Raw genomic sequence first — 24,235 nt, forward strand, 5'->3', positions numbered from 1 at the left:
CAGGAAATAAAATGGGATAATGGAGGGGGGTTGTGAGAATAAAACTGATATCAGAGAAACAGCATTTCCCTGCCTTTCCATAAAGCTATTTAAATGGCAAGGACAATAAAGGGAAATGCATGTTCTAAAAGCACTCTGCAATAAAACATGCTGTCCAGTGGCATGCTCCTCACACTGAGGATGTACTTTCCTTACCCAAATCCAGAGATGTCTCAGAAGAAGTCTCCATCAGGAAATACTTATTATTAGGACATTCATAAATGAGTAATGAAATGTCAGCCCATAGCCTGCAGAAGGTGCTCTGGCAAGATGTGCACAGGCAGTTGATGGAGCAAAGAAAGCACACAGCCTCAGAGTGTTCTGAAGGCTGATCATTAGTACAGGAAATCTGTTAAATATCTTCCAGACCTTAGTGGCACTGGGAGCTATCAGTTACCTGACAATCACTTTCCCTTACAGCTACCATCATAGAGTCCTGGAATGATTTGTGTTGGAAGGGATCTTAAAGCTCCTCCAGTCCCAACCCCTGCCACAGGCAGGGGCCCCTTCCACTGGAGAAGCTTGCTCCAAGCCCCTGTGTCATAGAATCATAGAATAGTTAGGATTGGAAAGGACCTCAAGATCATCTAGTTCCAACCCCCCTGCCATGGGCAGGGACACCTCACACTAAACCAGGTCACCCAAGGCTTCATACAACCTGGTCTTGAACACTGCCAGGGGTGGAACATTCACAGCCTCCCTGGGCAACCCATTCCAGTGCCTCACCACCCTCACAGGAAAGAATTTCTTCCTTAGATCCAGTCTAAACCTCTGCTGTTTAAGTTTCAACCCATTACCCCTTGTCCTATCACTACAGTCCCTAATGAATAGTCCCTCTCCAGCATCCCTGTAGGCCCCCTTCAGATACTGGAAGGCTGCTATGAGGTCTCCACGCAGCCTTCTCTTCTCCAGACTGAACAGCCCCAACTTTCTCAGCCTGTCTTCATATGGGAGGTGCTCCAGTCCCCTGATCATCCTCGTGGCCTCCTCTGGACTTGTTCCAACAGTTCCATGTCCTTTTTATGTTGAGGACATCAGAACTGCACACAGTACTCCAGGTGAGGTCTCACAAGAGCAGAGTAGAGGGGCAGGATCACCTCCTTTGACCTGCTGGTCACGCTCCTCTTGATGCAGCCCAGAATACAGTTGGTTTCTGGGCTGTGAGTGCACACTGCTGGCTCATGTTCATTTTCTCATTGACCAACACCCCCAAGTCTGTCTCCGCAGGACTACCATGAATTTCCTTTTTGCCCAACCTGTAGCTGTGCCTGGGATTGCTCCCACCCAGGTGTAGGATCTTGCACTTGTCATGGTTAAACTTCATGAGGTTGGCATCAGCCCAGCTCACAAGCGTGTCAAGGTCCCTCTGGATGGCATTCCTTCCCTCTAGCGTATCAACCGAACCACACAGCTTGGTGTCATGGGCAAACTTGATGAGGGCACACTCAATTCCATTGTCCATGTCAGCGACAAAGATATTAAACAAGACCAGTCCCAACACTGATCCCTGAGGGACACCACTCGTTACTGGTCTCCAGCCGGACATTGAGCCGTTGACCACAACTCTTTGAGTGCGGCCATCCAGCCAGTTCTTTATCCACCGAGTGGTCCCTTGAATACTGCCAGGGATGGGGCAGCCACAGCTTCCCTGGGCACCCTGTGCCAGCGCCTCAGCACCCTCACAGGGAAGAGCTTCTGCCTAAGAGCTCAGCTCAGTCTCCCCTCTGTTGGCTTGAAGCTACTCCCCCTTATCCTTTCACTACTTGCCCTTGTCCAAAGCCCCTCTCCGGGTTTCTTTTAGGCTCCATTTAGGTATTGGAAGTATTGCTATCATCCTTTATGCTGCCAGTTTCTGATGTTGCATGCACAGAGGACTGTTCAGTCAATATCTATAAAGTCTCTACTGCTTTGTAGTATTGGAATTCTTTACTCCAGGATAAGCCAAGAGGTGAGAATAAGAACATCTCTAGAGACTTGAGCTAGCTGGAAGCTTGGTATCAGAATAAACCTTACAATAATTTACTATATTTGCTGAGGCTACCATCAGCAACAGGAGGCAACACTATGAGTACAACACCTGTAGAGGATACCAGGTACAAGGCCCAGACTATCAAAGTTCCTCTAACATACAAATGAAGGTGGTCAACATGCATCTCACTCTTTCCTGACCTCCTGTAATGTCCCAGTAACACAGTGTAATGCAATAATTTATCTATAGACGGAGATTATTGTGTGCAATAGGATCAGCATTCCAAGAGGAACAAATAATTTCAGAAAAGGGGACAGGAATACAAAGGAAGAATTAAAGGAGGGGGAAAAGATGATGAAAGAAAATGGCCTGGTAGCACTATCAGGAAGACAAAAGCACTTGGAAGAACAAAGACAACTAAGGAAAACTTCAAAGGTTAAAGTGTACATCGGTGAGTTTCCATACAAGCTTCCTAGATTAACAGTGTCCAGGATGGCACAAGGTTTTAATATCATTTAATACATTTCAATACATTTCACCACAATAACTGAGACAGGTGGTAAACATTTCCAAGCATGCAACTCCTCATAAAAGGCTCATCTTCCTTGTGTTCAGAGCAATTGCTAAGCAACAAGAATACATACTTTTTCTTTACAGTAGCACTGTATTTACCTGTTTCTATGTTGTAATTGCCAGGATAAAACAAAATGGAAAGGAAGAAGCAACTGCAGAATGTCTTAGGCACTTCAGCAGGACAGGACGAGCTGTTAGTTTGCCTTTTCACAGCAGGTTCAGTCCATGGCAGAGTAGCTTCCACACAGCACACCCTCTAGAAGCACATTTAAATGAAAACAGCCAGGAAGGCCCCCTCTGTTATTTAGGTCCTTGCTCCATCCATATATAAGGCAGAAGCTCTTCCCTGAGAGGGTGCTCAGGCACTGGCACAGGGTGCCTAGAGAAGCTGTGGCTGCCCCATCCCTGGCAGTGTTCAAGGCCAGGCTGGACACAGGGCTTGGAGCAAGCTGCTCCAGTGGAAGGAGTCCCTGCCCATGGCAGGGGTTGGAGCTGGAGGAGCTTTAAGGTCCCTTCCAACACAGACCATGCTGGGATTCTATTGATCCATACACATGAGCAGGGCATCTCAAAAAGATAGAGCTAATCTGACAGCAAATTAGTTAGAAAATGATTCCAAGAGATTCTAGTTTCCTGGGTTTACTTTTCTTGCTTTGTTAAAGAAAGGAAACAAAGAGGAAGCATATTTTTAATCAAGTACAGAGCCTCCTTTTCCAAAATCCCGGCTTTTGGCATTCTGTCTTTAAAAGTAAAAATAAAGATCTCTTCCAATCTTTCAAACAATATGAAAATTAAGATATGTGCCGATCTTTATAAAAAAAGAGACAATATGAACCCCGTATTTTTAATTGTTATTCAAGCAATTTAATAAATGCATACATGTAATATGTGCTCCTGAAGCAATAGAGTCTGTATCTTTGCACTTGTTAGTCCTGGCAGGACTTTGAGGTCCCTCATACACCAGTGTTTGCTTGGTTTAAGACAGGCATCTGTGCAAGCACAGGACTGTAAAGGTCGTTCAGGAGAATGGCCATCTCTAGAGCCTTTATTAATAGCAGAGGATGCTCAAGGGAAGGGCTTAATCAGACTCTCAGGAGCCAGTATCTTTTAGACTATAATTTGAGCACATTTGATGTAAAATACCTTTTGGGCCAGCAACATTATGGAATCTCACAGCACTGTTGCTACTTAACATCTGGATTTCTGCCAGTCATCCAGGGCAGAAGATGGTCTGGGAGAGGATCAGTGATGGACTTCCAGCAGAGAAACTCTAGAAGCTGATGAGCTCCATTAGCTCAGAGAGAGGTGAATAGGCAATGTGATCCCAAGGAGGAGGCAGGGAAATCACTGTCCCCCTTCAACAGATCATCTAAATAGGGATCATGCAGGAGACTAGAAACTGGAGTTAGAATTGGGTCATTGAAGCAAGTGAGTTTAGAGGAACGGAGCAGTTGAGGAACATCTGATTTTGAGGAAAAGGGGGAAATTAAACCAAGGTAAGGGAGGAAAAAAACTATAAAATGACCATTTTCCCTTGGACTAAACCAATAAAGACAAGTGAATAGAGAAAGCAGAGGAAAGGAGAAGGTAGAAGAGAGAGTCAAGAATATGGAAATAGTCATTTGTACTGGAAAATAACTCAGTCACAAAGACTGCAGCAGAGGAGGGAATAGATTCGTGGTGGAAATGTCACAGAGCTGACATGGATGTGATCTTCAGGTCGATGCCTAAGGCAAAAGATGTAATTGCTGAGATGAGCCAGTGCTGGAAATAAGAGCAACCCAGGCAATGGGAGACAAGCAAAGATGAGAGGAGGATGCAAATGAATCAAACACAGCAGAAATGTCTAGGAGGAAACTTAGAGCAAGGCAAAAGAACATATTAGTGAACTGGAAGCTGTAGAAAGGTAAGAAGCCAAGAAAACTGGTGTCAAGGAAGAGTGCTTCAGTGTGAAAATAGAAGCCACTTGAGAATGGGTAGGAAATGACAGCAAAGGCTCTAAGTCAGAGTAATGATTGGTAAAGAGCTGGAGGGTGACAGTGATGTGAGAAGAAGAGTTGGATGCAGTATTGCTAAAACCTGGAAAAGATTACAAGGAAATAAAATATAAGCTGTACAGCCAGTGTTACACATAAGGATGTGTTTGTGGTGGGGAGCTTAAATCCTTCCAATGATGGAGTTAGTCCTCTAGACACAACAGAAGTGGGGAAAAAGGGAAAAGAAAGGTGAAGAGGATAAGCTGAAAGGACTGATATGAGAAGAAACAGTAAAATACATACTTTATGCCTTCTTTATTTCCTTTCTATCACCACACTGTGCCCATCCCACAGTGAGTGCTACTTATTACATTAGAGGCAGAATCAGCATCAGTTAATTCTACACCATCCTAACCCCGACTTCACTTTAAGCTCCCCCAGAATAACAGCAAATCTGATGAGAGCCTCTATTCAACCTATACCTATGACTGACATTTTAAACCATCATACCAAATTCTGATGCTTTTAAATAGTCATTTAGCCTGTGTACTACGAATCCAGCATTACAATTTGGGTTTGATCAGCCACATCTTCCTACAGTGCAGTAAAGCCACAACACAGAGCACTGATCAAACCCCCAAAACATACAGTACCAACCCTGCTAAACAATAATACTAAGAAATAGGATGTGGAAGCTGTGAAGAGATGCTGATGTAGCAAACTTCTACAACCCTCCCTTACTAATGTCTTATTTAATAAAAGGCTGAGCAAACCCAGTGCAGGAACTGAGATGCTGAATGAGAGGCAGAAACCCATCACTAATTACTGGTTTACATGACAAATTTCCCACATTGAAGAGGCAAAAAGAACAACAAGTCACTGTAATTTATACTACCATTGAAAGATAAAGCTTTTCTATATTTAATAGCTTAAAATTACATAGTTTGTATCTCCATTCCCACAGAATCAGGGGCCTCTGACACCAGTAATTCTTGCACTGGCCTTTGAAGCAGTGTTTTGGAGGGCTGTAAGTGGTGACAGAATTGCTGAGCCAACTGCCAAAGAAAGAAACTCTGTTCTTATTTAATCCAGAGTCAGAACACCAGCACAGATATGACCCACATCTATGAGCTCAGCAAAGGTTGTACATGACCCACCCTATATAAAAGGCGACCTTTTGAGCCCTTCCCATTTCAATGGCATCAGGTTGCTTTTGAACAGGCTATTCTTCATTCAATAAGCAGCTTGTACATTAGGTTTTGGTTTGACAGCCAACAATTGCAGCCTCTGTATATGACTTCATAAGCTTTTTGGCCTTTAAAACCTTTAACAAGGTCAAGAAGATCCAGAAGACTTTAGAGATTAGTCACAAATAAAAGAAAGATACCTGGACAGTTTGGAGTGGCTCGGATGCTTGGATGCTTGTCTGCTCACAGTGTACTGGGAGTCACCCAGGTCACTGTATTGCCTGAGCAAAGCTCTACAAGGTGTCCTCTGTCACTGACAAACTGCCTGCATTCAGGACATGCATGAAGCAGTCAGTAGTAAGGGTAAGCCTGATGCCTTTCACCTGCCAGTTAGTCCCAGACTGGATTTGGTACCTTTCTATCCACAGTAAATTACAAAACAAAGACAGAAACACAATATCCAAGTTCCTTGCACTTCTTAATATTTAAAGAAGTAGTTTCTTATTGTTCTACAATTATATCTTTTCTTACAGTTATTTATGTTGTTATCTCCTAGAAAACACATAAAAGGAAAGAAATGTAAATACTATAAACCCTCAGGGGACAAAGTAAGTTACTTTATTCATAATGATGATTTCCTTAGCAACTTTGTGCTGGGTTTAGAGTACTTCTCGGAGAACATTTAAATGCCTTCTATATTATCCACAGTGAGTAATCAGATACGTCAGGCCAATCTGGATTACTTGGATTATTTTCCCGTTTCAGAGCTATAGATGAACATTTAACAAATTAATTCAATAACCAAGTTATTCTTCACTGGCCTCTGGGGTGACTCCAGAGAAAATAGATGCCAATGCAACAGAATCTTTTAATTTCACATACTGTTTACATCCACTGTGATGATACAAGAGAGGCTACTGCAGAGATGTGATAAAAAGGAATTTCTTAAAAAAATATTTGCCTGGACAGGTTACCTCACCCCTTGCCAGGCTACTTACTTATACACAGAATCCCAGCCTGGTTTGGGTTGGAAGGGACTTTAAAGATGATCCAGTTCCAACCCCTGGACAGGCAGGGACCCCTTCCACTGGAGCAGCTTGCTCCAAGCCCCTGTGTCCAACCTGGCCTTGAACACTGCCAGGGATGGGGCAGCCACAGCTTCTCTGGGCACCCTGTGCCAGCGCCTCAGCACCCTCACAGGGAAGAGCTTCTGCTTAAGAGCTCAGCTCAGTCTCCCCTGTTCTGGCAGGTTCAAGCCATTCCCCTTGGCCTGTCACTACAGGCCCTTGTCCCAAGCCCCTCTCCAGCTTTCCTGCAGCCCCTTTAGGCACTGGAGCTGCTCTCAGCTCTCCCCTTCAGGAGCCTTCTCTTGTCCAGGCTGCCCCAGCCCAGCTCTCTCAGCCTGGCTCCAGAGCAGAGCTGCTCCAGCCCTCGCAGCAGCTCCATGGCCTCCTCTGGCCTCGCTCCAACAGCTCCACGTCCCTCTTGTGCTGCTGCCCCAGAGCTGGATCAGGGCTGCAGGGGGGGTCTCCCCAGAGCACAGCAGAGGGGCAGGATCCCCCCCCTGAGCTGCTGCTCACGCTCTGGGGATGCAGCCCAGCACATGGGGGGTTCTGGGCTCAAGTGCACACTGAAGATGGCTCATGGGGAGCTTCTCGTCATTCAACACCCCTAAGTCCTTCTCCATCCAGTCTCCATCCAGTCTGTGTTTGTGCTCAGATCTGTGCTTTGTTCACATTTGGTGGTGTGTGAGCTGAGTGCAGCCAGCATGAGCTGCACCTGCCTCTGCCATGCACTTGCCTGTGACTCAGCTCCTCATCTCTCATGAGTCACAGCCAGGACCAGGCCTCTCAGCCCCTGTCAAGATGCTCTGCAGATGCCTCCACACTCATACTGCCCAGCAGCACCCCTTGAAATTCAGTCACAGCTAACCTCCTTGTTCAACATGAAATGCAAACAAGCGTTAGGATGTGTGATTTCATGTAACTGGAATGCAAACAACATTGTACAATGAAAAGCATAAAAAAAACCCAAATATCTCTGCCAGAGCAATGTTCTCACTCACAACAGATAACCTTGTATTACCAGTTCAAGTATCCACTTGGGCACTGGTGCATCCTGCACACCTTCCCCTAAAAACCCTACAGTTTGGTTTGGTTGGCAACATCTCTACTCACACAGGCAATGGAAAGGGTACAAAAATGAAGGTCTGGCCATGGAGAACCCTCCTCCTCCTTTCAATGAAAGGATTGATATCATTTTCATGAGCAAAGATGTGTCTCTTATCAGTTCCACCTACAGTAGCTGAACAGAGAACTTCTCTATTAATGTGAGTCTGTTCAGGGTATGTATCTTAATCTTGCTCTTGCAGGTTCTCAGCTCTTCAGCAGCTGGCTGATAAAGCATCATTCCACTTTGCAAGCAAGTTATTTTAATGAGTTTGTGTTTCAGAGCCTCTGCACCTTATCAGCTCTCTCGAACACCATCAGGTTTACAACATGCATCTGTTTATAGTTATTTTTCCCTAAAAAGAACTCCAACACAACCAGATAAAGCTCATTGCATTCACTCTTCAAGAGTGTGGTTGCAACTTCCAGCTTTGCCGAGTGCCTCATGCTTTGGTCTTGGGAAACAACAGCAAATGCATCATGCACAACAGTCCTAATTCCATGCAGCTTTGTCCATGACAGCTTAAATAAAGGAATAAATTTACAGCCAAAAACCTGGAGACCAGCACACTGCCAGTGCCAATGGAAACGGGTAGAGAGAGGAGGTGGCTGTGGCAGGTCCACGCCTGTAAGTCTCATGCTTTTCTTAATGGAAACAGAGCATCCAGCGATGGGTAACAAGACCTTTGTGCAACAGTTGGGTGAGAATGCACGTAATCTGAGTGAGGCCACAGCAGTGGACAACACGACATTATGGGTCCTCTATTCATTTCAGTGATGCTCTCAATGTTATCATGGTCTCTCTTCAAAGGACCCAGGAGGGAATCAATCCCATAGGTAAGTTTTAAAAGATTCCAGGAGGTTGTGACAGAGCTACTGAAAACACCTGACAAGGTTGGAAAAGCCCTTTAAGCTCATCCAGTCCAACCATTCCCAGCACTGCCGAGGCCACCCCTAACCCATGGCACTGAGGCCTTGTCTCCACACTGTGTGAACACTTGCAGGGCCGGTGCCTGCAGCCCTGCCCTGGGCAGCCTGTTCCACTGCCTGAGCACCCTCTGGGGCAGGAATTGTTCCTCAGCTCCATCTAAACCTGCCCTGGTGCAGCTTGAGGCCGTTTCCTCTTGTCCCATCCCTTGTTCCTTGGCAGCAGAGCCCAGCCCCTCCTGGCTCCATCCTCCTCTCAGGCACTTGGAGGGAGCCATTAGGTCCCCCCTGAGCCTTCTCTTCTCCACACTGAACCCCCCAGGTCCCTCAGCCCTTCCCCATCTCTCTTGTGCTCCAGGCCCTGCACCAGCTCCACTGCCCTTCCCTGGCCCTGCTCTCTTCTAGTGAGGTACTCAGAACTGAACACAGAATTCAAGGTGCTGCTGTAATGGTCACTATATGATCTACTAGATAACCACTGACCCACATAACATTTCTTTCTATTTTATGTTTTAGAGATATACACACCTTCATATCCAAGTTTCAAGCTTCTTAGCTGGGAGAGCAGCACAAAACCACCACCAGAAGCATCATGTGTAGTACTGAGTAAACATCTATCTGATGCCATAGATCAGCTGAGAGCCAGAAGGCAGTTCTCCACCTAACAACACAAACTGGGTTTGATCTTTCCCTTCAGATGAAGCTATCATTAGTCAGAAGTTTAAAGCTAAGAGAAAGTTGTGTCAGATTCTTGTCTGATTCAGCTTTTGTATCACCTGTATTTCCATATTCTCCATTTATTTTATATTCTTGGGAGGATGAAGTTTGAACATAATATTTCAGAAGCTTCATTGTCTTCTGCTAATTTACAGTGAGTCATTTCTTTCCATTCTAAATACATTTCAAGCTGTCTTCTTTCATTCTGGATCGAGGTATATAATTATATTTGCATCATTAGAAGCCCTTTTTGTGTGCCTACAGCTACCTCTGTTTTTGAGTGACTCGTATCTGCAGGCAAATCCTGTAGCACCAAACTTCAGGATCATCTTCAGTGAAATTACTGGGCTCACCATGGAGTTCATACAGAAAAGGGATGCTCCCATTCTAAGCACAAATCAAATCGATGCAAGCTAAGAAAAAGATTATCCTGCAATAATATAAATTGTCTATAAAAAGGCATTTACAAAATGCCCCTGACTAATCCAACATCACGTTTCCTCTTAAAAATTTCTCTATACCAAACTACACCCCACATAAATCATGGCTATTCTATTTAGGCCTTCTAGAAAACATAGGAATAAGAAATATGCCAACTAAATCAAAGATCCAAGAGCTTCAAAAAACTGACAGAACCAGACAATGGCTAAATTTAGGCAGCCAAAACACTGATCTGTGTATTTTTAGCTGAGAAAATAACCTCAGTGATAACTCAGAGATAGCACAAGTTATCTCTGCAGCAGTTTCTCCCTAGATAGGTTTGCATTGGTAGTGACTCTGTTTCTTTGATAGAACCCCAGCCTGGTTTGTGTTGGAAGGAAGCTTAAAGCTCAACTATTTCCAACCCCCTGTTACAGGCAGGGACACCTTCCACTGGAGCAGCCTGCTCCAAGTGATCCCCTACTTACCCAGTTTCTGCTGAGGAAGAACCACCATCACCCCAGCCAAGTCAGAGAGGATGGGGCAGTCTCTAGTGGAAATATCTTACTAAGGGAGGACATTTCTCTAAATTACCTCAGTATCTTCATTAAAATGAAGCTGGGGGCCAACAATGACAACAAATTCAAGGAATTTCCTCTTTTTATAGAAGCCAAGCAGCCCCTGCCTGCTGCCTTGGTGGCCTCAAACAGATTTAAGCATCAGAGGACTTCCTTATGTAATTTTTATGATCTACCAGTAGACAACATAAGAGCTATGGTGCAAGGGAACATTATCAGCCTTTCAGAGACTATCCCCAGCACTCCACACTCCAGTCAGTTCCTGTGTTCAGCACCAGGTATGAGCCATCCCTAAGTGTACCAGATGATCTCCCTACCTACTGAAGAACAAAAAAATCACTGAGCAGATGAAACCCTTTAGGACTCTTTCCAGATCTAACCCTCTTCAATGCATCCTACATCCGTCATGCTGTTGGGAAGTTTAGGGCAAATCACTGTAAGTGTGATCTTCAAAACTAAGTGATCATGAACATTTTCCAGGGACACCACAGTGTAATTACAAATTATTTTCCCCAAAGAACAGATGAGCTATTATGATGAATACAGTTGACCTCCTTTCTCAAGGTAAGTAAAACCCCCACAGGAATGTGGTACAGGCTTTAGGGGCATGTTCAACCAGAATAACTGATCCTGCTTTATTACAACAAAACCTGCTGTGATTTGGAGAACTAATATACATTTTGGAGCAGATGATGTGCAGATGAAATTCCTTCCAACATCAACCATTCTGTGATTTAAGTAATCTAAAATACAGGTAGAAAAATCAAAGTATGGCTGTAAGGGTTATTTTTTTCCTCTTAGGTTTTTATTTTTCCTATCATATGGGAATCCAGCTCATGTTTTTTTTCTCTATTCCATGCTTGCAGTGTAGTTCTTCAGTTCTTATCTAGCTGCGTATGAAATGATCTAAAAATTAGACTTCAACCTATTTCACAGGGTATTATCTCACACTCTGAAACACCATTTGAAAAGCCAACACGAAACACAGAAGCCCCACACTTCTCTAAAACACCATTACTCCTTTGAACTTACAGCTTTCATCCCACTTTTCCTACTTAAACTTCCTATTACCTGAAATATTTCCTTTCATTCCATGGGATCTACAGATTTCAAACAGGTAAATGAGAGACTGGGCATTACCTTCTGCTTAGTTTACTGGACTGGCTACAGTTTTATTATCCTTCTTAATCCTCCATGCAAACCTCCATCCTCTTTATGGATGGACTCTAACTTTCCATACCCATTTCCATCTTTAGCCATATCTATCCATATCTGTCACTTAATTACCATCAGCTTAAAGCTTCGTGGTGGCTACAAGCCATCCCTAACTGAAGCCAGCACTGATTTCAATTGGTTTGTTTTTCATCTTGCATCATTTGCTGCCCAAGATCCCCATCTGGAGAATAACATGCAGTACTACAAGCATGGACCTAGCACTGAGTCACACACTTAGGAAAGCAGGAACATGCTTGCACACCCTTCCTGGCATAGCCCAGCTTCAGGAAGATTTTGAGATGGACATGGAAAACAGGATCAAGCCCTTCATTCTGACCTGCACAATAAAATTCCAGAGGAGGCCACGAGGATGATCAGGGACTGGAGCTCCTCCAGTATGAAGACAGGCTAAGAAAGTTGGGGCTGTTCAGCCTGGAGAAGCTGCATGGAGACCTCAGAGCAGCTTCCAATGTCTGAAAAGGGCTGCAAGGATGCTAGAGAGGGACTTTTCATCAGGGATTGTAGCAATAGGACAAGGGGTAACGGGTTGAAACTGAAACAGGGGAAGTTCAGGTTAGATAAAAGGCAGAAGCTCTTCCCTGGGAGGGTGCTGAGGCACTGGCACAGGGTGCCCAGAGAAGCTGTGGCTGCCCCATCCCTGGCAGTGCTCAAGGGCAGGTTGGACACAGGGGCTTGGAGCAAGCTGCTCCAGCGGAAGGGGTCCCTGCCCATGGCAGGCGTGGGATCTGGATGAGCTTTAAGCTCCTTTCTAACCCAAACCTGTCTTGGATTCTATAAAGTCAGCTATAGACCTGTTCACTGACAAATGACCAGCAATAATGCAGCAAGCCCACAGATACACAAATACTACATTTAGCCATACTGTTTGCGCTAAAAAAATACTCTTGGAAAGTACAGGCAGACTAATGGTGATTTTTATTATTAATTTTTTAAGTGACTCAAATTGCAGCCAGCTCTGTTCGCAGACAGCTTCCCTCAAACCTAGCGAGCTCCTGTTTCACTCTTGCAGAAGAGAGAAGCTTTTGTGTTGGCCAATTTGCAACACACATATTTCAGCACAGCTTTTAATACATAGGTTAAATGTTCAACACAATCGCTATGGCCTAAAGAAATGCACTTCTTACTGTACTTAACATTCACAGAATCCCAGTGGTTTGGGTTAGAAAGGACCTTAAAAATCATCCAGCTCCAACCCTGCCACAGGCAGGGACCCCTTCCACTGGAGCAGCTTGCTCCAAGCCCCTGTGTCCAACCTGGCCTTGAACACTGCCAGGGATGGGGCAGCCACAGCGTGCCAGCGCCTCAGCACCCTCCCAGGGAAGAGCTTCTGCCTAAGAGCTCAGCTCAGACTCCCCTGTTCTGGCAGGTTCAAGCCATTCCCCTTGGCCTGTCCCTATAGGCCCTTGCCCAAAGCCCCTCTTCTCCAGGTTTCTTGTTGGCCCCTTTAGGTATTTCCTTACACTTTGTGACTCAACACAGAACTTATTTTTGTTTCAACATAGAAACTTGATGTAAAACTGTCAAACTGTCTCCACAAACCTGAGTCTAATGTGAGAAGTGGTGTAAATCAGAAGCTAGCTGTCAAATCTAATCCAGGAGCTGCTGAGCATCAAAAATAGGGTAAGAGAACTATTTTGGATGTTCTAAGTGTAGGTACAAATATATTCTTCACACCCTCGTTCTTCCCTCTTGCCTGGATTTATTATCACAAAGCTTCAGTTATAAAATATAGAGCAGGATTGTGGAAAACATTTTAACCACTTTTATGAAAACACAGACAAAATGTGTTCAATAGAAGCTTGTAAGACTTTTACATTCAGATTGCACTTGAAGATCTATATCCCATATACCCTTTCCTTTGCATGACTCATGAAAGCTATTTTGCATGGGTAGTGCCTTGCCATGGTCACACTATTGTTATATCACAGCTGTCTTAGAATGATTGCTTTGGAGTCAGCCTGCCTGTTTCTCCTTTGCTGGTCACAGATCTTGCCTGGCTTTCTTGGGCTCAAGAACACACAGTCCTGATAAAAACATTGAAAACTCATTGCAGGAGCAGCTTTATCTTTTAGGTTCTCATGCATCTCCAGTGCAAATACTTCTGTGAGTCATAGCTCACTCTGTCACAGGTCCTACTCTTGCATTACTACTGGAAGGAAGTTAAGGTGATTTCTGACAAGATGTGGCAGAAAACATACTTACAGAAGGAACAGGCTTATTTTCCTCTGTCCCTCCCACGTGATGTGTTCTATACTTAAACTGTCTCATCCTTCAAAGCACAGTCATTGTAATCCCAGGAACAGCCCATTTTCCATGACCAGTGCACTCTTAGCACATGGTAGCACAGCACTGAAGGTGCATGTTGAGTTTTGTACCATTTCCATGATGACAGAGCCAAATTTCACCCTACCAACAATGAACTATATTCTTGGAAGAGCACAGCACAGAAGCTGCTGTAATACAACCTCTATTCTCCATAGATACATAAGGTTTTGCAGAGAGCTGGGTAACACACAGAGCTCTACAAGGTGCATGGTTAGAAGCAGAAAGCATTATATTTCACAGATGTGGCATCTCCTAAACTGCTCCAGGAAGAACCACAGATCTATTATGATACACAAACCCTCTTCCAGGTTTTCAGGGCAGAAATCTCATTGGATAACAGGCATTTGCCATCTGGCATTTTGCTGACCAGACGCAGGGAGACTTTATTCTCAGCTGAGGACAGTCACACAGCAGAACAGGTTGCCCAGAGGATGTGAAGTCTCCATCCTTGTTTGGAGGTTTCAAGACCAGATTAGATAAAGTTCCCTGAGCATCTTGCTCTGGCCTCACTTGGAGCAATGGGTGAACTAGAAACCTCCAGAGGTCCATTCCAGCCTGAATTATCCTATAATCTTATGAAACTAAGAGTTGGACACTCTTTTAATAAGGAATATCCTGTTTCCTGCCCCAGTCTGAGACTTATAGTTTAATGGCATTAGGCTCCCTGTATTCCCTCCCACCTCCAATTGCTTAAAACACGTTCATTTTCTGCCTGTGGCCTCAGCATTTTTATTAAAGCTCCAGGGAAAGATAACCCATAAAGTGAGGTGAAAACCCCAGATCTATATTACAGTATACATACATAATGGTACATCTAGTCCACGATCTTGTCTCCCACAAGATACTAAAGGCACAGAGCAGAAAGGAACAGAAGGCAAACACATGATACTTCCCCTCAAATATTTTCCCAGCCTTAAACTAACTTGGAGCTCAGAAGCTGAACAAGATGTATTCAGAAGGAAACCACAGCAGAGCTCTCCTCCCAGGATCTGTCAAGCATTCCCTTTGAGCCTGCTCAAACTCCCAGCATCCACCGTATCCTATGGCACAAAGTTCCCCAGAGAAACATCTCCCTGCACCCACTTCATGCCTGCAATACCAATTTATTTCATGGCCCTTTTCTCATACTGGAAAGGACAATAAGCAATAAATCAGCTACCTCTGCTCTTACCATTAGTAAGATCTCAGTGCTATCCCTTTTCTCACTGCATCTTTCCCATGCTGAAGGCTTCAAGCATCCTTGGTTAAACCCAGTGCAGAAGCTGTTCCATATCTTCAATCATCTTGGAGACCTTTAACTCTTCTTAGTGCTGCTGTACCCTTTTTTGAGAGGAAGGACTAGAACTGCACACTATATTCAATGTTGGACCAATACCATGGCATCCCGATATACTATGCTTTATCTACTACTCTTTTCCTCCAAATCTTTAACAGTTAATTTTGGGTTTAGACCATTAATAAGCACTGAACCTGCAACTCTGTTGGATTTCTATATTATAGTTACACTGTTTTGTAGCTACAATTCTTTCATGTTCAGATATATCACTTATTTCTCCACACTGAAATTTTCCTATCACTTTATTGCCCACTCACCGAGTCTCTTAATACTTATATCATTCCAAAGCTATTTCAACACAATGGCACATACCGGCTTTACACAAATATAATCTGTGTCTGGGGTACACTCCACGCAGAACTGAAGCAGAATATAAAGTCCAAGCAGCCTGGAGATGGGATCATGCCTGTAATGCTCCTACACAAACTAATCTCAGTCATGACTATGAAAGCGTGGTCAGGCCCCAAACAACGGGAGATTGTGTAGGTAAGGAACTGCTGGCATGGGGCAGAGAACAGTGACAACCCCATCAAAAGCCCTTCATGACTACAAGTAGAAGACCAAAAGATCAGGCCAATTCTCTGCCCAGCTGTAAAAGCAGTCAATCTAACTGGTGTCCCAGTCAGAAAGGGGAGGAGGATGCAAAGATGCTTCTGTGAGGAGGTGTTGAACAGCACCTTGCACCAGTCACACTGACCAGCAACCCCCAGCTCATACAGGGCTGCGCATAGGTATGATAGATCCAAGGAAACAGAGAAGTCAGAAGACATGTGCTCATTTATAGGGGATGAACAGCAGTGAAGAAAGAACCATAACCCAGGTATAAGTGTTTTCTCTTTGGCACACCACTGAAGAAAGATCCATGTTACAGGACAGGACACAACACACACACTGATGCTGCAGTAATGCAAGAGAGGAGCAGCAATGCCCCCTTGTGTTTATGTACAAGGGAAACCAAGGATAAATCCAGCTGAATTCCTTGCAATCTCCTTAATTGAGTGTGAAGGTGTGTACACAGATCAGAACTAATTCATTCTTAGAAGCACACCTGAGGAATAGGGTCCACATTGTCTTGCTGTTGAGATTACAAACTGCTGCAGATACACAGAAGGGAACACTCCTAAAGTGCTCATGAAGATAAAAACCAACCCTTTCACTGTCAAAATACACAATCTATCTGAAATTAGATAGATTTCATTTGTCATCTCATCTTGTTAAATTTACCCACAGCAATTAAACCCAAAAACTGAACAAAAGCTCCTAATTCCTCTTTGATTTCTTCATCTCATCTATTCAAATGCATAGTTTAAAAATCCTCTTTTCAACAGGAAACCTGTTTGTAAAGGACTCTGACAAATGGATTTAGGATCCCCTCCATAACTGCTCAAATGCAAACTGAAATGCCAGCTCTGAACACTGCTGAGCTTACCAGAAGCTAAACCCAGATTCAGGCTTGGAAACAGTGACGTGAGCATGTCTTGCAGCCAGCAAATGAAATTGAGAGTGGAGCATTTAAAACCTAGAATCTACAGCACACTTGAAATCTGAAGGTGAGTACAGGGTTTAAGGTTGCATGCAACACCAATTCAAGATTCATAGGGCAAGGGGGACGTCTAACCTTGTTGTGCCATTAAAATCTACCACTGCAATTCGAACACATCAACACCTGGGGCTTTGTCTTCCTCTCCTCCCTCTAGATGAATTCCCTTGTTTTGGTACTTAGTACTGAGTTGGAATCATCTCTCAGCAATCCCTTTTTAATCAGCTCTCTGAGAGTTTCTTTAGAGACTTTTCTAGAGCTTAGCACCAGATTTAAATGCTTTTCTAAGTCTTTCTTTTAACTTGGAAATAGAGCTCAATCCTTTTTCCTCAATCTGTTGTAGAAGAGCCTACCACCATCCTGAGCTTTTCTGTGGGTGTAAAGCAAGTGACACAAGAGGGTTTTTACAACACAATTTACAACATTAAATTTACAACACAAAAGTATCATGAAGAGACACAGAAAAGCAAACTGAAGAGGTTTTAACAGAAGTGGAACTTCAAAACCAGGCAATTCCTTTGTAAACTTACATCCAGGATGCACCAGTTGATAGAAATCAACAGCACTGATCAATATAGACAAGATATTTCTTTCAATAAACCAGAAAACAACCCCAACCAAACCTAAACCCCCAACTGTGTGAGACATAACAAAGGGAAATAACTCACCAGTCTTGGTAAGTGGTGATGGCAATACTTGGAGGTGTCAGCAAAGGCAGAGTTGTTGGTCTACACACAACATCTCTGTCAGGGGTCTTTGCCTTTTCTGTTTGTCTTTGGGATAATGGTGGTAACTGCAAATTCCCAGAACAGCATCTTCTTCCTCTCCAGAGGTCAATGCCCAGAGTGTGGCTGGAAGTGCTGTAGGACTTACTCAGCCCACACTCCAGGTAATCCAGAGCATTCTGCAAAGACAGAGAAGCCACTGAGGTTCTGCAAACAAATGTTTTCCTCCATAAGGATAACATTCAAGTGTTGTCCTACAGCCAGAGCCCCACAAAGGGGAAGTGTCTGATGAAACCTGGCACAGTCTGACTGGCCTGCATTGTTACTTTATCAGGTTATGTATCAACTTGAAAACTCACTCCCAACTTGTCCAACAGCTAATTCTAATCGAAGGGAACACTTCCCTAATCCAGGTCATTTCAGCAATATGTTAAACTTCTGGTATTTTAAGCTTTTTCACAGAACATTCCACTCAACATCATCTAAATTATCACTCCTCTCAACACAAACACATTGGTTTGGCACTCGTTTTGATGAATCACCAGGCAGAGAAAGGTGAATACTGGATATAGACACATCTAAATCATCCAAGAGCCATTCAGTGAGATGAACTCCCAGCTAAGTTACCCTACCCTATGTCTAGAAATAGACTCAACAAAAACTTTTCATCAGTCAGAGTGGTTTTTCCTCTTGTAGCTTCTACTCAGTTTTATTTAGAGGCATCACCATGATCACGGAATTGGCTGTCAGACTTCTCAAACCTGAGCCAGAAGTTCTCCCACAGAACAGCACTGCAAGAGGGTTGTCAGTTTGGGTCTTGCTTGGAGAATTCAGCTACTCAAATATAGTTGTTCAATATAAATGAGAATATTTCTGTACCTTGGGTGATGAGCTACCAGTAGAAGCTGGAGGGTTATTATGATCAATATATATATACAAATACATATATATTGTAATCTCTCTACATTTTCTTCTTCTACCTGCTCCTGAATGTTGATCTCCACCTCTCTACCCTTCACAGACTTCTCCAAGCCCAACTCTCAGCCTCCCCAAAACCCTTGGCTCACTTCCCTACATCATTCCCAAACATCTACCACTGCCCTCTCCCACCCAGCACTGTGTGGCTTCAGAAACAGTGGTTTAACTTTCCGTAATCAGTTGTTGTGTCCTCATGATCGACTGCAAAGTAGCATGAGTCCTCCATTGCCTGCTAGTTTCTAATGTAAAGTATGTTTTCTGTTGTCATGAGACTATTAAACAGCTCGGTGGTACCATCGACTCTTTCCTCAGCAAGAAACAACATGGCAAGGAAAGACAAAGCTGGCAGGAGAAAGGTGCACTACCAGTTCTCCCAACTTCCCTACTTGCTTGTCCATTCCACAACCATGTGAAGCATCCAGAATGGAAACAACATGGCCCACATCTACTTTAGTCCTTGCGTATAGTCTGAAGGGCTACCAGGCACACTAGTGCAGGTCCATGAATTTACTAAAGCATCAACTGACCTAGATAGAACTTCAAAATACTTGGCATGCTGTGTCTCCAAACATATGCTTCAGTGATCTAAACCTGCTCTTGTCAGCACAAAATCAAGTCAAAAACACTCCTAGGAACCTCAGAAAGGAAAGTCTGCCTTCTGTGTGAGGATCTGACTTAAGCTGCCACAGCTTCTTTGGGCACCCTGTGCCAGCACCTTAACATCCTCACAGGGAAGAACTTATGCCTAAGAGCTCATCTCAATCTCCCCTCTGGCAGGTTAGCCTTGTCCTGTCCCTACAGGCCCATGTCAAAAATAACATGTGGTCTAAGAGTTTAAAAGAAGTAGTTATTTATTGTAGGAGTGCTATAGACTGCTCTATTAGGTTCCACTCCTCCACTGTGTTTTCTTTTACATTCCACATAATTTTCCATGTTTGTGAGCCTCAGCTGTGACAAACAAGACAATTAAAGCTGCTGTTATCACACCATCAGTACAAACTGATACATCTCTCCAGAGAATGGGAACTAGAGTATAATTAATAGGGGATTAGGATGATGATTAGCAAGAGTGGTAATGGAGAAACACATGCATCATCACATTAGGAGTCCAGCAGCTACAGTGGGGGAGAGATGCTGAAACACAGAAGTATATGAGTAGAGCACATGCACAAAGATGGCATCCAGAATCATAGAATCACGGAATGGCTTCTGTTGGAAAGGACCTTAAGATCATCCAGTTCCAACCCCAATGTCATGGGCAGGGACACCTTCCACTAGAGCAGGGTGCTCCAAGCCCCTGTGTCCAACCTGGCCTTGAACAATGCCAGGGATGGAGCATTTATCACTTCTTTGGGCACCCTGTTCCAGCACCTCAGCATCCTACAGCAAAGAGCTTCTTCCTTTTACCTAAGCTGAGCTTCCCCTGTTGAAGTTTGAACCCATTAAGCCTTGTCCTGTCGCTACAATCCCTGTAGGACCCCTTCAGACACTGGAAGCTGCTCTGATGTCTCCATGCAGCCTTCTCTTCTCCAGGCTGAACAGCCCCAACTTTCTCAGCCTGTCTTCTTATGGGAGGTGCTCCAGGCCCCAATCATGCTTGTGGCCTCCTCTGGACTTGCTTCAACAGTTCCTTGTCCTTCTTATGTTGGGGACACCAGAACAGCACACACAGACCTGAGCTGCTGCCCACATTACACTGACCAAATATGAGTAAGGGATACGCAAAGCATAAAGCTCCTCTAAACGTGTTGCTTGGTTTGTTTTGAAATGTGCCAGGTTTATTTTCTGCTTATTGTATGAGTTGCAAACAACTCAAAAAATCAATGAGTAACCAGAGCAAAACCAGCTGATACTTACAAAATAAGACACAAAACCAAAGTTTTTATCTCATTTTCATCAAGTACTGGGAATAATGAAACCTTCAGAAGAAACTTACCTCATCTGCAGTTACAGTCATGACACTTCTGCTTTTCTTCATTATTGAGACTGAAGTGCTCCCCGTTACACAGAGCTCTTGTTGTTAAATCAAATTTCTTCAGATGGACCACCTGAAAGCAAGCAAAGGGATTTCTAAATGACAAACTCCTTTTGGTAACAAATATGGAGCTAACTTCTAACACAATGGATTTATAACCTTCTGCCCACTTTCAGCAGCAGATGTTGTGCAAGTGGAGTTCTATTAGTAAAAGGGCAATGAAATATTTAGTAAACCATGTTAAAAGTAACCAGTGCTCACAAGGCTTTGCAATCTCAGCAAGCCATGAAACACCTCTGCTAATACAGGATCAAAGCTACCAGGTTCTCCTTGCAGAGCCCTTTTAAGAGGTACCATACAGAAGGTCTCCAAGAACAGTTTGGGCTGGCCCTCATAGAAGAAAAGGAATTGGTTTCATATGTGATTCAAAGATTTAATCATAACTCACAAACACATTCATTATTGCACTGGCACATACACACCACTTCAGCCACTGAATTAGAGCCTTCTGTAAAAAGAGATCCTGCAGCCACTTTGAACCACATAAGAGTGTTAAAGGGAATGAAAGAGCTGAGCAGCTGAAGCAGCAGGGAAACCAGCACATGGCAACAGCTCCTTGGAGTGTTCCAGGCCCCCTACTCCTTCTTGTTGTGGATTTAGTGATCATAAGGAAGCTATATTCATGAGTATATAGAGAAAACACTGAGGACTGGGGTTTTTCTCTTTCTTTCATAGAATCCTAGAATGCCAGGTTGGAGGGACCTCAAGGATCATCTGGTCCAACCTTTCTATGCAGAGCATGACCTACACTAGATGTCCCAACACCCTGTGCAGTTGAATCCTACATGCGTCCAGTCCTGGGAATCTACCACTTCCTTGGGGAGATTATTCCATTGGCTGATTGTTCAGGAAAAGTTTTCCTCTTGTGTCCAGTGGAAATCTCCCCAGGAATAACTTGTGCCTATCACCCTTCATCTTTTCCATGGGATTCCTTGTCTTTTGAGTTTCCATCTTCTCCATCTTCTTTGTAGCCATCCCTGAAGTACTGGAACATGGGGATAAATTCTCTCCTGAGCCTTCTCTTCTCCTCAGAAGAGAAAACCCAGTTCTCAACCTTTCCTCACACACTGCCCAGCCCTTGGATCATCTTTGTGCCCCATCTCTGGTTCTCTCCAGCCCATCCACACCTTTTTTCTACAGCAGGACCAAAACTGAACACAGTGTTCCAGGGGTGGCCTGACAAGCACTGAGTGGGACAGTGACATCTTTATGTCTGCTGGCAATGCCCTTGTTGATGTTCCCCAGCATCCCATTGCCTTTCTCTGCTACAGCTGCTCACTGTTCAATCCTATGGAGCTCATGTCTCACAGGCCCTTTACACAGAGCTGCCCCCAGCCAGGCAGATCCAAGGCTGTGCTGCACTCCTGAAGTGTGTTCAGACTGCTGGAAAACAGGGCTGCCAGACCCTGGCACTGTGCTAGGTTAAATGATATTTAGCTGGCACCTCTGTCTAGTTAAATCAGGAAAGATTAGAGAAAATAAACCAGACACACTCTATCAGGCCTAGGAGCTGAATACAGAGGGGTTCCTCTGATCACAAGGGTGTAAGGACACTGCAGTCTGCAGGAGCCAACTGCTCAGCTGCTCCTCCGCACACAAGAGAAGACCATTAACAAACCTGCTTGCCCCTAAACCAGATCACTCTTGGGTGCAGGGAAAGAAAGAGAAAGGGAATAAAGCCTCCAAGGGAACACCAGCACACAATGGCAGCACTGTAGCCGAGCGTGCTGCAGCTCCGGCTGCGGCACAGGCACCTCCAGTTGTTTTCATTCCCTTAGGGTTCACCCATCCAACACACACATTTCCCTCCACTGCCAGCCAAAGCATTCGGATCGCTCAGATCCGTGCCAGACAGAACTGGCTGCCATTTCAGCACAAGTGCCAGCACACAGGGCTGCACATTCATCCTGTATGGAGCAGCACTGGGAGAGAGCTGAGCGGTTGGTCTTCTGAAGCACCCCCAGAGCTTCCCTCTGGAAGAGGAGGAACAGGACATCCAGGAGCAAAACCAGAAAGGGCTCAGCAATGCTTCCCCTCAGGCTCCCTCTCCTCTTAGCATCCATCACTGGCCAACGCCAGAGCCAGGCCAGCAGGATGAACATCTTCATGGCCTGACCTGGAGCTCTCCTCTCATGGCAACAGGCCACAGGCATGCTCCAGCTAAGGAATAAGGGTGGGTTTAGACATTACAGCAGTGGAATGGCTATTAAAATCCTGACTCTCGGCAAGTTGTGTGGCAAAGTTACCTCTCTCTGCAAATCTTATCTAGCTTTGGATCCATACTACATTTCCATGAGCAGGCTCAAAGTAAGAGAAATAATAGAATCATATAACCCCAGATTGGACAGGACCTCAAGGATCATCTGGTCCAACCTTGCCAGGCAAAGCATGACCTATACTAGATGTCCAGCACCTTGTCCAGCCAAATCCTTACAGTGTCCAATGTTGAGGAACCCACCACTTCCCTAGGGACATTATTCCAGAGGGTGGCTGTTCTCACAGTGAAAAGCTTTCCCCTTGTATCAATGAGTCATTACTCAAACAGCAGCATAAAAAACATACTACAATATCCAAACAAAATTCCAGACTAAGTTTAATGATTTTATCATTCTTCATCAATTAGGAGAAACTAAAAAGAATACAAACCTGACAGCAGAAGGCAAATTAGATGATACTGTCCCACATATCATGCAGGTAAAGAAGACCATAACAGTGGTGTGTGCAGAGAATAGGAATCAGAGAACCACAGCCTGGTTTCTGCTGGAAAGGTCCTTAAAGCTCATCCAGCTCCAACCCCTGTCACGCACAGGGACCCCTTCCACTGGAGCAGCTTGCTCCAAGCCCCTGTGTCCAACCTGGCCTTGAACACTGCCAGGGACGGGGCAGCCACAGCTTCTCTGGGCACCCTGTGCCAGCGCCTCAGCACCCTCACAGGGAAGAGCTTCTGCCTAAGAGCTCAGCTCAGTCTCCCCTCTTCTGGCAGGTTAAAGCCATTCCCCTTGGCCTGTCCCTACAGGCCCTTGTCCCAAGCCCCTCCCCAGCTTTCCTGCAGCCCCTTTAGGCACTGGAGCTGCTCTGGGGTCTCCCCTTCAGGAGCCTTCTCTTGTCCAGGCTGACCCAGCCCAGCTCTCTCAGCCTGGCTCCAGAGCAGAGCTGCTCCAGCCCTCGCAGCAGTTCCATGGCCTCCCTCTGGCCTCGCTCCAACAGCTCCACATCCCTCTGGTGCTGCTGCCCCAGAGCTGGATCAGGGCTGCAGGGGGGGTCTCCCCAGAGCACAGCAGAGGGGCAGGATCCCCTCCCTGAGCTGCTGCTCACACTCTGGGGGTGCAGCCCAGCACACGGGGAGGTTCTGGGCTCAAGCGCTCACTGAACCTGGGTCATGGGGAGCTTCTCCTCACCCATCACCCCAAGTCCTTCTCCTCAGGCTGCTCTCAATGGTACAGCATGACTATTTGCTGCCAGAAATAAATACATATTCTGCTGTAATATGTAGACAAAATTCATAG

The 24,235-nt window shown here is 44.8% G+C and overlaps 1 protein-coding gene across 1 annotated transcript in view; it reads right to left on the bottom strand.

Moving 5' to 3' along the window:
- Positions 1–20,739, bottom strand: part of PDE4B (phosphodiesterase 4B) — a 191,285-nt gene extending 170,546 nt beyond the window's left edge. Inside the window, exons 1-2 of the mRNA XM_005151185.3 lie at positions 20,631–20,739; positions 17,660–17,895 (exon numbers count right to left, since the gene is read on the bottom strand). Of these exons, the coding sequence (XP_005151242.2) occupies positions 17,660–17,895; positions 20,631–20,672 (278 nt within the window). The 5' untranslated portion in view covers positions 20,673–20,739. The remainder of the gene's footprint in view (positions 1–17,659; positions 17,896–20,630) is intronic.
- Positions 20,740–24,235: the final 3,496 nt, after the last annotated feature.

Source organism: Melopsittacus undulatus, chromosome 6 (assembly GCF_012275295.1).
Source record: "Melopsittacus undulatus isolate bMelUnd1 chromosome 6, bMelUnd1.mat.Z, whole genome shotgun sequence".
Lineage (NCBI taxonomy): Eukaryota > Metazoa > Chordata > Aves > Psittaciformes > Psittaculidae > Melopsittacus > Melopsittacus undulatus.